Source organism: Ostrea edulis, chromosome 9 (genome assembly GCF_947568905.1).
Source record: "Ostrea edulis chromosome 9, xbOstEdul1.1, whole genome shotgun sequence".
Classification (NCBI taxonomy): Eukaryota; Metazoa; Mollusca; class Bivalvia; order Ostreida; family Ostreidae; genus Ostrea; species Ostrea edulis.
Window position 1 is genome coordinate 40,652,839 of NC_079172.1, and position 15,632 is coordinate 40,668,470.

A 15,632-nucleotide genomic window follows, 5' to 3' on the forward strand; every position below is an offset into this window, starting at 1 on the left:
AGGCTGAAGTAGGCACGTGTCTACACATTTTTTTTTTCATTTTCAAAACACATTTTTATTCATCAATGTTTGAAAAATACAAGATATTCATTTATATTTCTAGTTTTTAAAATCGGATATAAAATTATCATTCTGTCGGACCTTTTCATTTTTTAAATGTATTCTACATAATGGTTATATTTTTTTTCTAGTCTTTGGTGATCACAATGACTGGTTCTCAAACTTAACTGTATAGAATTTTTCGAAAGTTGTACAATATTAAATGTCTATTGCAATCATTTTGATGCTCACAGTAGTGCAAACGAGTCCTAATATTTCATCAAAATTTTCGACACCCCCCCCCCCCCCACTACCTCCGCGGGATTCACACCAGTGACCACGGTGAAACCTTCAGTTTCATCATTTGGGCCTACACATTGAAATAGTCCTAGCTACAGCCCTGAATTGGGTAATTAAAAACCTTTCTTTAAAGGGTACGAGAGCCATTTACTGTACAAGACATCACAACACTGAGCATTTTTGTAAGCCAAGGTTTTTGATCTACTCTGAGAAGATGAAATATACTGTGCAGATTTTAGATAATATATGGTATATGTACTTGACTGACGATTTACCTGCACATATATGTATTGTCAGAGTTCTGGTTTTCCCAATGATGTTTTTCCTTATGTAGTGTTTGCATGTACACAGTATATCATCTGATGAATGGATGCAGAGATTTGTCCAGGTTTTAGATGTCAACTACCCATTTCATCTTGTGTAGTTTCTACAACTGACGGGAAATTTTTACAATTGGAAGAGAAAATATTCATTTGTTGTCAAGAAAGGTACCCTTTACTTGTAATAAACAGAAGCTAGATGAATCCCTGGAATGGTAAATGTATATTTGGTTTTTGTTTTACTTCTGAACACTCATTTTGGAGTCTTGTTAAATAAGTCTGCAGATTCTAGGGCTCCCTATCACCGATTATAAACTTTTTGTGATAATACAGATGGGAAAATACAGAAAACTCGAGCCAAAAATACAAATACCTAGACATATACGGTAAATACTTTTATGTCAGTTACTTAGCATTAATAGATTAGTTATCATTTGAATTTTTTCTTCTTTTAGTGACCTTGCCAATTTGACCTTGGTCTATTAAGGTCAGGGCACATACTCGGGTCATAAGCAATCTTTGCTTCAAGTTTGAGCATCCAATAATCTATTGTGGTCTTGATGCAACAGCATAGACAATAAAGATTTCTATATACCCTCAAAAAATTTTGTGTGAGGATATAATCATGATAATCAAAATAATTTTGTTCATACTTTTATTCACAACACTTAATTCAACAATATTTTTACAGGCATTTGAGCTTCAAATCAGCTTTATTTATACATACTGAAAATTTCAATGACAAACACAGATCTTGAGGTCCATATATCATTTCACATTCCTAATATAAAGTCTTGCATTACATTTCAGTCATTACAATCTAAAAATATAAAATACTCAGTCAACAAAGTAAATCAGTTTGAAAGGAATTCATTTTTTAATGCACTCATCTGTAACAATCGTTTAATATTCAATACATGTTTGCTTATCATATCTAACCAATAAAATCCAATATTTTAAAAACCAGTTTCCCTTATAAGACTTCATTAGATTGATCTACATGTATTTGAACATGCAATTAGTGCCTATAATCTAGTACATTGAAACTGAACAAGCATGATAAAGACAAATATCATCTATTATTTGAATAAAATCATCAACAAAAATCTACACAATTCAATGGCATGCAATATTCTGTTAATGCATATAATACATAATAAAAAAGGATTTAAAAGTCTTTTTCAAAAAAATCAAAACCTTATATCACTAACATCAATAATATGAGTAAAAATGCATTGTGTAAAAAATAAATTAATAAATACAAATTAGCTTAAACATAGTTAACAGGTTAAAAATCTTGTACTAAAAACCAACAGCCATTCTATTCCCAACCCTTCTCTCAGACACTGCAGTAATAAGTGTTCATTAGTAAACTACCACTCTAGTTAAAAGATCTGCAATACAAAAAAATTAATTTGTTTTTAATTAACACCCACACTTCTTTTCTACCATGTAACTATCATTTACGTCTCAGGTTAATGTAAATATTTAAATTTAGCTGTAAAAACATTGTAAATTTATCATATTGTACTCACAAGTATCCGCATGCCCTTTGGGAAAAATAAATTTTATCTGTTGGGGCGGGTTAGTTTCCTTCAAGGAAATGTGTACAAAAGGAAGTTAATGATCATGATCATTAAGATAAGTTGAGAACACTTAAAATTACTCTAAAAGCACATACATTGTAAAATGCCAACAACTTTTAAAACACTTATATAACAATATCGGCTAAAAACAGTCTGAAAGTATTAACAAATTTATTTTTAAAAATGAAAACAAAAAATTTGATTCAATTTCATTCAATCCAAATTCATAAATCAGGTTGAGCAATACCATAAAATTCAAATTTATTTTCTTTCTAACCAATTTACATATCATTGAACTTATTCTGATGTTGAATATATGTACAAAAGAGGAAAATCTTACGAAGTATATAATGGATGTATGTATATCTAACCTGTTGAACACGGCACAATCAGTATTTCTGTTACCTTTATAATATGTCTAATGAATATAATTAAAAACAACTGTTTCCTTCACAAGGTATGTAATACTGATAAACAACTGCTTATAAAGAATGACAAGGGGAAATTTTACAGAGATTTACAAGGTGTGTAAACCAACACCACAAATGATGGGCAAGTCAGTACGCTTAGACTAGAGAACGGACTAGAAGCAACAACTACCTCTGACAAAGACTACAAATAAAACACTAAATCTCTACAGGTTATCAAAGCATCAGGCATACTGAAAATAAAAACAATTACTGTAGAATCATTATAATTCGTGGGTAAGCAAAATTTTGCTGGTTCGTGGAGACAAAATTTTGTGGGTAAGTGATACGTTGTCACTAGGAAAGATAACTCTACTTGGTTTAAAGAAAAGTTTGAGGACAAGTAAATTCGTGGGTAGGAGTGACCCACTAAATCCAAACAACATCAATCCCCCACGAACAATGATGATTCCACAGTGTTTAACAAGACTACAAATAAAGCACTATAAATCTACAGGTTATCAAAGCATCAGGCATACTGAAAAAAAAACCAACAACCAAAAACAGAAAGAATACAAATAAAACACTAAATCTACATCAAAGCATCAGGCATGCTGAAAAAACAAAACAATTATAACATTTATAAGAAAACAGCCATCAAAATTAATCTTGTGAAGAGTCTTGCCATTTTGTGTTTAAAACTACATACACACCCTGCATCTACAAGACGTTCTACTCCAGCCAGCTTGAGGCTATTGATGAGATACTACTGACTTGCTCTGTCTGCACTAGGTATTGAGGTTTCATTGTTGTGAACACTAAATTTCATGGACCTGCAGATAAACACAGTTTTGTTGGTACATAAACCTGCAGACAACTCCCCTTTATGGCTTTCTCTTCCTAAAAGGTGAACTTTTTCAATCACTTGATTCATAATGAAAACAACAAAAATAAGTTTCTAACGAAAGATGAAACCCAACAATGTACACGAGCCGGCCAATGAATTTTAACAGAGACTCTTGCAGTACTCTAAGATTTATCTGACAAAATGCATATCCTTCTTTCAAATACATCACTCTTTTAATCAATGGGAATAAACATGCAAACACATGTACAAATAATGCAGTATGTTACCCATTTCCAAAAGAAAAAAACAACAACAAAAACAGCTATTGCTTTGTACATTATAGAGCACTTTCATAAAATGTCAATAGAAATTTTAACTACACCTAGACACATTTCAAAAAATGTTAAATTCAGCATCCAATGAAGACAAAATTTGATTTTGGATGTATATCAATCAAGACAAATGAATTAATTAATTTCCTGCTTTAGAAGTAGCTATAAAAATTCCTAATAATCTGTTAAATAGCAAAGCCATAAATACTATTATTAAAAATAACCTACTATGCCTAATATGTGTATAAACATGTATTTAGAGTTTTCATTTTGACAAATCCTACTTGGAAAAATGTATATGTACAGTATATTTCTATACTGTTGTTCAAACACAGTTAATTTTGATCCCTTTTTTTTTTTAACGAAGCAACTTGCATGTATATTAAACACTTTTTCATCAAAGTAAACTTAACGAATTCACAAAAACGGGTGTGAATGCACTGGATTTCAAAAAATACTATGGAACCCGTAACAAAGAGCATTGACACAGCAGGATTTTCTCAAATACAAAATGTATGGTTCGGTTCATATAATTGTACAGGTCGCAGATCATACAATTCAAATCAGGATTTCTAGGCCAAAAATACTGTTATCGTAGAGAACCGGTAGAAATTTCAGCAAATTTAAAAAAAAAATGTCATTTAACTACATTTGACATTTTGCTTTGAAGCTATAATCCACATTAAAACAAAACACTCAAAACCTGAATATTTAATTACCTTGAACATGACAGAAGAAACGAGTGAAATAAATAATTACTGTGCAAAAGATCTCAAACTAACAAATTCAAACAATGGACGTTTCAATTCAAACAAAAAATCATAACACAAATATGTATACTGCACACCCATTTCAGATAGCTTGTACAATATTTAGCAGAATTATACAGGGAAATTTGATATGGATATCACTCATCACTTCTTTTTTGTATGAAGTGCAAAAACTGATTGTACACTATCTAGTGGAAACTCACTGTGCTAAAAAGAATACACAGCCAGAAATATGTATACCATTCCTTATAAGAATTTTTAGCAAAGATTCAATTTTGTCATTATTAGCAAGGATGTTGAGATTGCTAAAATTGAATATCACTAATACAATTTATTCCGTATCAGAGGTAACAATTACCTTTCTTGGAATTATGAAGTCAATAAAATTAGCTCTTGCTAAATGTATACAGTGATCCCCCGTTATAACGCCAACATTTGTACCTCGGCAATTTTGGCATTATAACGGGGGTGACATTATATCGGGGGAGGGGGTATGTGTACAGGTGTCATAAGAAATCAAACAAATTTTATCTACTACATCGTGCTTTGAATGCCTGGATAATCCCGGCGTCCAGTGGTCGTAAATGACTAGTAATGGTAGGGGTATTTAATGATTTCCAGTTTTTGTTTTATGTCCAACACGCTTAGACTTCAGTGTATCCGCCATACTCCGATTTCAAAAACAATACTGCGTATTTGAACTCAGTTGATTATAATTTACATATCTTATTATCTGCTCCAAACTTTGATACCTTGAGGACTAATAGCGGATAATTGCCTAAGCCTGCTCACTGAAATTGTCCTGACGTTGATTGGTGATAATTAGCGGGGGTGATTATAATGGTAATTGACCAAATCGTACCTGTAAATAGGTTGGCGGTATGCAGGGGATGGCAATATAACGGGGTTTTACATAGCGAGGAAAACTTTTTTGGCGATATGCGGGGATGGCATTATAACGGGGGGCAATATAGCGGGGGATCACTGTACATGTATACACATTTTTATGGAAAAATCCATGTCTCACTGAAAATTCCACTTATACGCTATATGAATTGATCAATAATTGTAGTTGAATTAATGAGAGTTGGAGATGTTAAAACTTTTCCTATCACCAAAATTAGGTTATTATGTCATCTTTATGTAAACATTGGAGCAAACAGAAATAAAAGGAGGATACACTATGACTGATAAAACAATCTTAATAAATAACTTCTCTGACAGCATTCCCAGCAAAGTGATATCAAATACTGTCAATCAATTAATAGTTGCTGCTGTCTTTTTTGCATAAAGCAAAGATGTTCACAACAAGCCAAAATATGCATTTTATGCATATTAAACAAAATGACTGGTTTGTGTGAAAACACTGCTTAAAAACCTTGCAGTTGTTTCTTGCATGCTAAAATATTTTAATTTACAGTATAGGACAGAATTTATGCTGTTGATTTGTCAGATTTGTTGGTAAACACCAATACTTTTTCTGTGCCTCAAACAAACACCTTCAAAACAGAAGTCATTTGCAAACAACATAAAACAAAATAAAAAACATCTTGGCAGTGATTCATCTACGATTTGAGATGGGTGGGATTCCAGAAAGTCTTGCTCTAGATTTTATGATTTCTCAATCCTCCCAATGCCGATTAACTTTGCTTATCCTTGTCTGATTGGTTCATAAGTAGGTCATAACAAACGCCACAAACCAGGACCATTTCAGTCTGGGCCTGAGGAGCTAAAAAGAAAGACAATTTTTCGCATTTATGAAGCAGTAGACGATGTTTGACGGTTGATTATAGCCGACTAATGGACTTTATTTCCAATTCATCATGATGACGCGAGAGATAAGACCTTGAGAGATCTGCTTCTAAACGATAGGGGTGTAATTATCATATTATACATGTATCAAACTTTTCGACAATTGCAAGTGATGCAGCTAGTAAAAAAGAAAACCAAGATGGCGGCATGATACACCTTGTAAATATTTTGTTTAAAGGAAAACAATTTTTTTTATTATAGATATATAAAATGTTGAGAGCCTGTACTATGAATATATCGCAGCATATACTGTCAAAGCAGTGCCAGACTTTCTATTATACATAATCACCCTATACTGGTACAAGCATAGTTACATGGATTTAGCTCTTTCTTCTTAATATCTTATTCTAAAACAGACTATCATCTGATTATCTTTGCTTTTATAACAGATACCTGTAGCACCAAACATCGACTTAGGAACTTTCTGGTTACAGCATTTAGAGCAGAAGTTGTTTCCACAGTGTCGGCAATAAAACTGAAAAATATATGATGTATGTCGCAAATGTTGTCTTTGTTTTCCAAGGGTGACAATCCACTGCTGCTCTCTCTCCATAGAACAGAAGCAGATTGTTTACCTAGGAATGTAATTATCAAAGAAGTTAAACTAAACCCAATTTTACATAATAGTTTGCAGTCCATTTAACCTGTAGTTAATGTTGTAAACTTTCTTTTTTGAAATTTCCTTCTTTATAAGCTGTCTTGCTGTTATGCCCTCTGGGCCCAGAATTGGAATAAACTTATCTTATAATACTGTAATGTGCATTAAATCTGCACATCTTTAAAGACAGTATTTACATGATCTTTTTTTTTTGGTAATATTTTTAACTGACCATAAATTTCTCCCCTGTTATATAAGCATGAAATAATATCAGTCGAATCTTTATTCCTAAATACTAATAAGACATAGAAGATACTTACTCTTCGTTTTAATATTGAAGCAAAGGAAACATCACATTTGTGACACGTTTCTGAAAAATTTTAATTAAAAAAAGTTAGAAAAAGACATAAATGAGGACTTTTAAATCAAGCTTAAATAATGATTTAGCATGACAATTATATTTGTATTTCATGCATGCAAACTAGACAATCTAGATATTTTTAAGACGATTCATTTTTACAAAATTGAGTCGAAATGTTATAGATGAATTTTCGGTGTATCCAAATTATGTGAATCAGTACTTAATTGCTAAAAGACTACATATTTTCTAAGAATGTGTTCTTACAAAAAGGAATTTGGAAATTTAATAAATCTGCAAAATTCCTATAAATTAATCTGAGGCAGAAATGGCATGATTATGACACATCTACCAAGAATCTACCTCACCATTAGCAATGTGTTGTCTTCTCTTTCTGAGTTCCAGCAGACGTTCCACCATGCTGGGTTTAGAGTAGATGGAACTCTTTAGCTCCGAGTCTTCAGACATGATTTCCAGGTGAATAGGGTCATCATTCTAACAATGCAAGACTTTGGTATTAGTATCTAACTCGTATTTCTCGAGAAAACTTGTTCATACTTCATATCTCGTAGCCACAGCAGTACAAAAAATTGTACTGGGACTATTTCTGTCTATTTCTGAACAGTCAATGTCATGGTTTTATTTTCTTGCCAAAAATTGCTACTGCTGGTAACCTTTTACTGTACATTCCTTGATATGCATGAGGAATTCATAATCACGTAATTTTTAATGAGAACTACATGTACCACTCGTGAAATTACACGCGAGGAATTCATAATGATCAAATGATTTAACGGGACGTGCCACTCATGAAATAAAATTACTGCCGTCATCTTTATATTGCTGAATCATATGTGAAAACTCTTGATCAACAGAAAACTTGCAGAATCATGTTCTTGTCATGTGACATTTAGGAGTCATTTTGCGATATTAAGTACTCGCGCAAAAAAAGGAATCTACAGTATTAGATATGCAAGTGTACATTTACATTTTTCTCCACTAACCTCAAATCAATGTAATGCTGATTTTTAATAAATTTAGACAATTGTTGTTGTAAAGGACCGTGTGCAGAATAAACATAATTATATCCCGCATCTGACTGGAAATGAACTGTGAAATTCTGCAGATTTAATACATTTATCCGACTGGAAATGAACTGTGAAATTCTGCAGATTTAATACATTCATCCGACTGGAAATGAACTGTGAAATTCTGCAGATTTAATACTTACATCTGACTGGAAATGAACTGTGAAATTCTGTAGATTTAATACTTACATCTGACTGGAAATGAACTGTGAAATTCTGTAGATTTAATACTTACATCTGACTGGAAATGAACTGTGAAATTCTGCAGATTTAATCTTACATCTGACTGGAAATGAACTGTGAAATTCTGTAGATTTAATACTTACATCTGACTGGAAATGAACTGTGAAATTCTACAGATTTAATACTTACATCTGACTGGAAATGAACTGTGAAATTCTGTAGATTTAATACTTACATCCGACTGGAAATGAACTGTGAAATTCTGTAGATTTAATACTTACATCTGACTGGAAATGAACTGTGAAATTCTGCAGATTTAATCTTACATCTGACTGGAAATGAACTGTGAAATTCTGTAGATTTAATACTTACATCTGACTGGAAATGAACTGTGAAATTCTACAGATTTAATACATACATCTGACTGGAAATGAACTGTGAAATTCTGCAGATTTAATACTTACATCCGACTGGAAATGAACTGTGAAATTCTGTAGATTTAATACTTACATCCGACTGGAAATGAACTGTGAAATTCTACAGATTTAATACATACATCTGACTGGAAATGAACTGTGAAATTCTACAGATTTAATACATACATCTGACTGGAAATGAACTGTGAAATTCTGCAGATTTAATACTTATATCTGACTGGAAATGAACTGTGAAATTCTGCAGATTTAATACTTACATCTGACTGGAAATGAACTGTGAAATTCTGTAGATTTAATACTTACATCCGACTGGAAATGAACTGTGAAATTCTGTAGATTTAATACTTACATCTAACTGGAAATGAATTGTGAAATTCTGTAGATTTAATACTTACATCTAACTGGAAATGAATTGTGAAATTCTGTAGATTTAATACTTACATCTAACTGGAAATGAATTGTGAAATTCTGTAGATTTAATACTTACATCTAACTGGAAATGAACTGTGAAATTCTGTAGATTTAATACTTACATCTAACTGGAAATGAATTGTGAAATTCTGTAGATTTAATACTTACATCTAACTGGAAATGAATTGTGAAATTCTGCAGATTTAATACTTACATCTAACTGGAAATGAATTGTGAAATTCTGTAGATTTAATACTTACATCTAACTGGAAATGAATTGTGAAATTCTGTAGATTTAATACTTACATCTAACTGGAAATGAATTGTGAAATTCTGTAGATTTAATACTTACATCTAACTGGAAATGAACTGTGAAATTCTGTAGATTTAATACTTACATCCGACTGGAAATGAACTGTGAAATTCTGTAGATTTAATACTTACATCTAACTGGAAATGAATTGTGAAATTCTGTAGATTTAATACTTACATCTAACTGGAAATGAATTGTGAAATTCTGTAGATTTAATACTTACATCTAACTGGAAATGAATTGTGAAATTCTGTAGATTTAATACTTACATCTAACTGGAAATGAACTGTGAAATTCTGTAGATTTAATACTTACATCTAACTGGAAATGAATTGTGAAATTCTGTAGATTTAATACTTACATCTAACTGGAAATGAATTGTGAAATTCTGTAGATTTAATACTTACATCTAACTGGAAATGAATTGTGAAATTCTGTAGATTTAATACTTACATCTAACTGGAAATGAACTGTGAAATTCTGTAGATTTAATACTTACATCTAACTGGAAATGAATTGTGAAATTCTGTAGATTTAATACTTACATCTGACTGGAAATGAACTGTGAAATTCTGTAGATTTAATACTTACATCTGACTGGAAATGAACTGTGAAATTCTGTAGATTTAATACTTACATCTAACTGGAAATGAATTGTGAAATTCTGTAGATTTAATACTTACATCTGACTGGAAATGAACTGTGAAATTCTGTAGATTTAATACTTACATCTGACTGGAAATGAACTGTGAAATTCTGTAGATTTAATACTTACATCTGACTGGAAATGAATTGTGAAATTCTGTAGATTTAATACTTACATCTAACTGGAAATGAATTGTGAAATTCTGTAGATTTAATACTTACATCTAACTGGAAATGAATTGTGAAATTCTGTAGATTTAATACTTACATCTAACTGGAAATGAACTGTGAAATTCTGTAGATTTAATACTTACATCTGACTGGAAATGAATTGTGAAATTCTGTAGATTTAATACTTACATCTGACTGGAAATGAACTGTGAAATTCTGTAGATTTAATACTTACATCTAACTGGAAATGAATTGTGAAATTCTGTAGATTTAATACTTACATCTGACTGGAAATGAATTGTGAAATTCTGTAGATTTAATACTTACATCTGACTGGAAATGAATTGTGAAATTCTGTAGATTTAATACTTACATCTGACTGGAAATGAACTGTGAAATTCTGTAGATTTAATACTTACATCTGACTGGAAATGAACTGTGAAATTCTGTAGATTTAATACTTACATCTGATTGGAAATGAACTGTGAAATTCTGTAGATTTAATACTTACATCTGATTGCTCCTTTGTGTCATCTCCCCTACTCATCGTGTCATCTTCCTTGCTCATCTGTTGATCGTCTACCAAAACAGTGTACTGAAATGAATATGTTGATTGTGTTTATTCAGAAAAAACCCCATGAAATAACTAGGCCTGTTCTAACAGAACCATACCCTCTGTGGAGCTCTGCCAAACTTGGACATATTAGAATTATTGTATAGCTGAAGACGAGATTCAACATCATTCATGTTGCATTGAATACAAGTTACTATATTCATTTGTCCTTTGTTTCTATCAATATTCATGGCATATACAGAGGAAGAACATCTCCGTCAGCAATAAAGTACAGCTCTCGGGTCACCAGCTTAAGTCTACCCTTAACTGAAACCAATTAATTATCCCAATAACAGATGGGTGGATGAACAAACAGACATGGTGAAACCTAAACACCCCTATAACTTGTTTGTGGGGAAGGGTACTGCCAAAATGTTCAGAAAAATCATAAAAAATAATTACAAATGGCCATCACTTTCTCAAAATTGAAAAAAAAATCAACCTGAAAAATCCAGGTGCACATATTTACATAGCATACAGCATAGCTACTGAATTTGGTGAAAAGTAAATCAACAGCCTCTGAGAAAATCTATGGACAAAATGTGTCTATAGATAGACAGAGAGAAAACCAATGCATCCCCTAACTTAATTTGGCAGGTGGGGGAAAGGTATTACTAATTTTGTTATACTATGACTTGTACTGGCCTATTATTTACATGTACATACCAAAAAAAAAACAACACAGAAAGGGGATTGAGAAAACAGCAAAAGTATAACACTCGATAATGATAACATTTGCCCGGTGTATAATACAAGTTTTTCTCTGCTCCTTACTGGGTTGTCAATACTGATATTCACCTTCATGGGTCCTTTGTCCAGTATTGGTATCGGTGACAGAGTAACTCCCCAGACCCTCTCTCCATATCTTAGCAGTTCTGTAAAGATAGCAGGCTCCTGGTGTATTTAAATATCATAGGCTATGACCACAAAACACAATTCATGTTATTAAAAAGAGATACAGAAATGATAAAAAAATATTTACTGTTAAACACCACCTTATTGGTCAAACAATTAAAATATTATACTGTTAAACACCATCTCATTGGCCAAACAATTAAAATATACTCACCGTTAAACACCACCTCATTGGCCAAACAATATACAATATACTCACTGTTAAAGACCACTTCATTGGCTAGGAAGAACCAGTTTATCAACATGAAACAAATTCCTCTTGTGGGCAGGACTACCAAACTCAACAGGAACACACAGATTTCCACGTGAAATCTACAACAAAAACCAATCTACCATGTAGTATATTCCAGTATATAGTACACACAACTGTTCTTATCTGTATAGTATATACAATTATACATGTACATGTAATATATTCCAGTATATAGTACACACAACTGTTCTTATCTGTATAGTATATACATGTACATGTAGTACATTCCAATATATATATATATAGTACACACAACTGTTCTCATCTAGAGTCTTATTCATGTGAAAGATGAAAGTGTATTGTTCTTTTCTACCTGAAAGATAACAGAGTATTGTCCCATTATTTACCTGAGTAAAGATAGAATATTGTCCCATTATTTACCCAAGAGATGATAGTGTTGTTCTAATATATACCTGAGAGATAACACAGTATTGGCCCATTATGTACTTGAGAGATGACAGAATATTGTCCCATTATTTACCCGAGAGATGATAGAGTATTGTGCAATTATTTACCTGAGTATTGTCCTATTATTTACCTGAGTGATGATAGAGTATTGTCCCATTATTTACTCTTGATATTTATTCCATTGTTTACCTGACAGAGTTGCCCCATTATTTACCTGAGAGATTTAACCCATTATTCACCTGCGAGATGACAGAGTACTGTCCCATTATTCACCTGAGAGATGATGGAGCATTGTCCCATTGTTTACCTGAGAGAGAGTTGTCCAATCATTTACCTGAGCGATGAGGGAGTACTGTCCCATTATTTAACTGAGAGATGCCAGAGTATTGTCCCATTATTTAACTGAGAGAGTTGTTCCATTATTTACCCGAGAGATTTATCCCATTATTCACCTGAGATATGATGGAATATTGTCCCATTATTTACCTGAGAGATGCCAGAGTATTGTCCCACTTGAGAATTTTGTAGAGTTGTGTCAGTCCATCATTACATAACACAATGAAATCATACATTTGAAGGAGGCTGAAAAAGAGATTTCAATCTTATACACATGATGTATAACCAAAATGAGAAATATTTATATCTATGTAAGGAAAAAAGAAAGATCAACTAAATCTACGATAAAACATTTGTTTTAAAATCTAAAAGAGCATTACAAGATTGATCATTGCTCAAATTATGTCTTTTATCTATAGACAATAGAGAAAGTGTGTGGGAATGAGGTTTAAACATCTTTGAATACATCACAATATTCAACATTGTATCTATAACGAAACATACAACAGCGATCTATGATGAAACATACAACATTGTACACTACCTGTAACGGAATTGTTGGACAGTTTTCATTGCTTCCTCGTCTTCTACATCCTCTTCCTCCTTCTGTGGTGAAGTAGCAGGAAGAAATTTATCCAGGATCCTTGTGTGTAACTGTACAAGTGATGTTGTAGCAATACATATAACTAGGAGGGACATCAGAGTGAACACAGCACCTAGAAATCAACAGTTTAATATTATATGTATAACAGAGCACCTAGAAATCAACAGTTTAATATCATATATATAACACAGCACCTAGAAATCAAAAGTTTAATATCATATGTATAACACAGCACATAGAAATCAACAGTTTAATATCATATGTATAATACAGCACCTAGAAATCAACAGTTTAATATCATATGTATAACACAGCTCCTAGAAATCAACAGTTTAATATCATATGTATAACACAGCACCTGGAAATGAACAGTTTAATACATGTATAACACAGCACCTAGAAATCAACAGTTTAATATTATATGTATAACACAGCACCTAGAAATCAATAGTTTAATACATGTACACTTGTATAACACAGTACCTAGAAATCAACAATTCAATATCATATGTATAACACAGCACCTAGAAATCAATAGTCTAATACATGTGTAACACAGCACCTGAAAGTCAATAGTTTAACACATGTATTACACAGCTCCTGAAAATCAATAGTTTAAAACTTGTGTAACACAGCACCTGGAAATCAATAGTTTAATACATGTGTAACACGGCTCCTGAAAATCTATAGTTTAACACTTGTACTAGCCAATAAAATAATGTTTCATGTATGCCAATTCTTTTCAAAATAGTAAATAAACAAATAAGGTATTAAAACTATTTTCTGAATTCACCGTTGATATACAGTCAAACATCATTATTTTGAACTTGATGCGACCGAGAAAATATCCAAGGATTCAAGATATCAAGGGTAAAATTAAAAAAAGAATAAGTGGTTGGGACTTACGAATCACTTTGACATATCCATGGTATTCGAAATATTGGTATTCGAGATATCGATGTTCTAGATATCGAAATTCAACTTAAGTACTGTAGATGCAAAAATTATTGAAGGGTAAAGAGCAGTTTGGCAATAAAAGTTGTATTTACCTTTTGTTACGACAAGACAACCAATATTGCACACCAACCACACCACCAGAGTACTCGCTGTGTACTTCCATCTGTCAAATAAGCATTGATGACTCTTAGACATAAATGTTCACAGTTTGTAATGAAGAAGACGTAGTATAATGAAGTGTTATAGCATTTTACAAATTTCTTATAACAATGGGTTATTTTTCTGTTAATTTAGATAATTTTGCAGGCTCATTATGTTTGTAAAAATGTTTTCCATGTAAAAAGATTTTTGAAAAAAAAAACTACAGTGGCATATACTTCATCCGTTGTATGTGTGATTACCAATGATCAGAAGATCAGCTGATTCACGTTTTATACATTGTATATTGACATAGGAACAGCAGATTCACATGTTTTATATACTGACATAGGAACAGCAGATTCACATGTTTTATATACTGACATAGAAACAGCTGATTCACATGTTTTATATATTGACATAGGAACAGCTGATTCACATGTTTTATATACTGACATCGGAACAGCTGATTCACATGTTTTATATATTGACATAGGAACAGCTGATTCACATGTTTTATTTACTGACATAGGAACAGCAGATTCACATGTTTTATATATTGATGTAGAAACAGCTGATTCACATGTTTTATATACTGACATAGAAACAGCTGACTCACATGTTTTATATACTGACGTAGGAACAGCTGATTCACATGTTTTTATATACTGACATAGGAACAGCTGATTCACATGTTTTATATACTGACATAGGAACAGCAGATTCACATGTTTTATATACTGACATAGAAACAGCTGATTCACATGTTTTATATATTGATGTAGGAACAG

General features: G+C 32.0%; 1 protein-coding gene across 2 annotated transcripts in view; it reads right to left on the reverse strand.

The window, feature by feature from the left end:
* Positions 1-1,300: 1,300 nt before the first annotated feature.
* The window catches only part of LOC125658945 (protrudin-like), a 21,276-nt gene continuing 6,944 nt past the window's right edge, over positions 1,301-15,632 (reverse strand). Inside the window, exons 4-14 of one of the 2 annotated variants that reach the window (XR_007363850.2) lie at positions 14,796-14,866; positions 13,687-13,858; positions 13,293-13,388; positions 12,345-12,457; positions 12,029-12,105; positions 11,129-11,212; positions 7,738-7,864; positions 7,332-7,381; positions 6,807-6,888; positions 2,195-6,330; positions 1,301-2,053 (exon numbers count right to left, since the gene is read on the reverse strand). Coding sequence is in view for 1 of the 2 variants with exons in the window: in XM_048890414.2 (XP_048746371.1) it covers positions 6,242-6,330; positions 6,807-6,888; positions 7,332-7,381; positions 7,738-7,864; positions 11,129-11,212; positions 12,029-12,105; positions 12,345-12,457; positions 13,293-13,388; positions 13,687-13,858; positions 14,796-14,866 (961 nt within the window). In the remaining variant the exon portion in view is untranslated. Of the gene's footprint in view, positions 6,331-6,806; positions 6,889-7,331; positions 7,382-7,737; positions 7,865-11,128; positions 11,213-12,028; positions 12,106-12,344; positions 12,458-13,292; positions 13,389-13,686; positions 13,859-14,795; positions 14,867-15,632 lie in introns of both variants that reach the window. The other variant, XM_048890414.2, reaches the window with a different exon arrangement.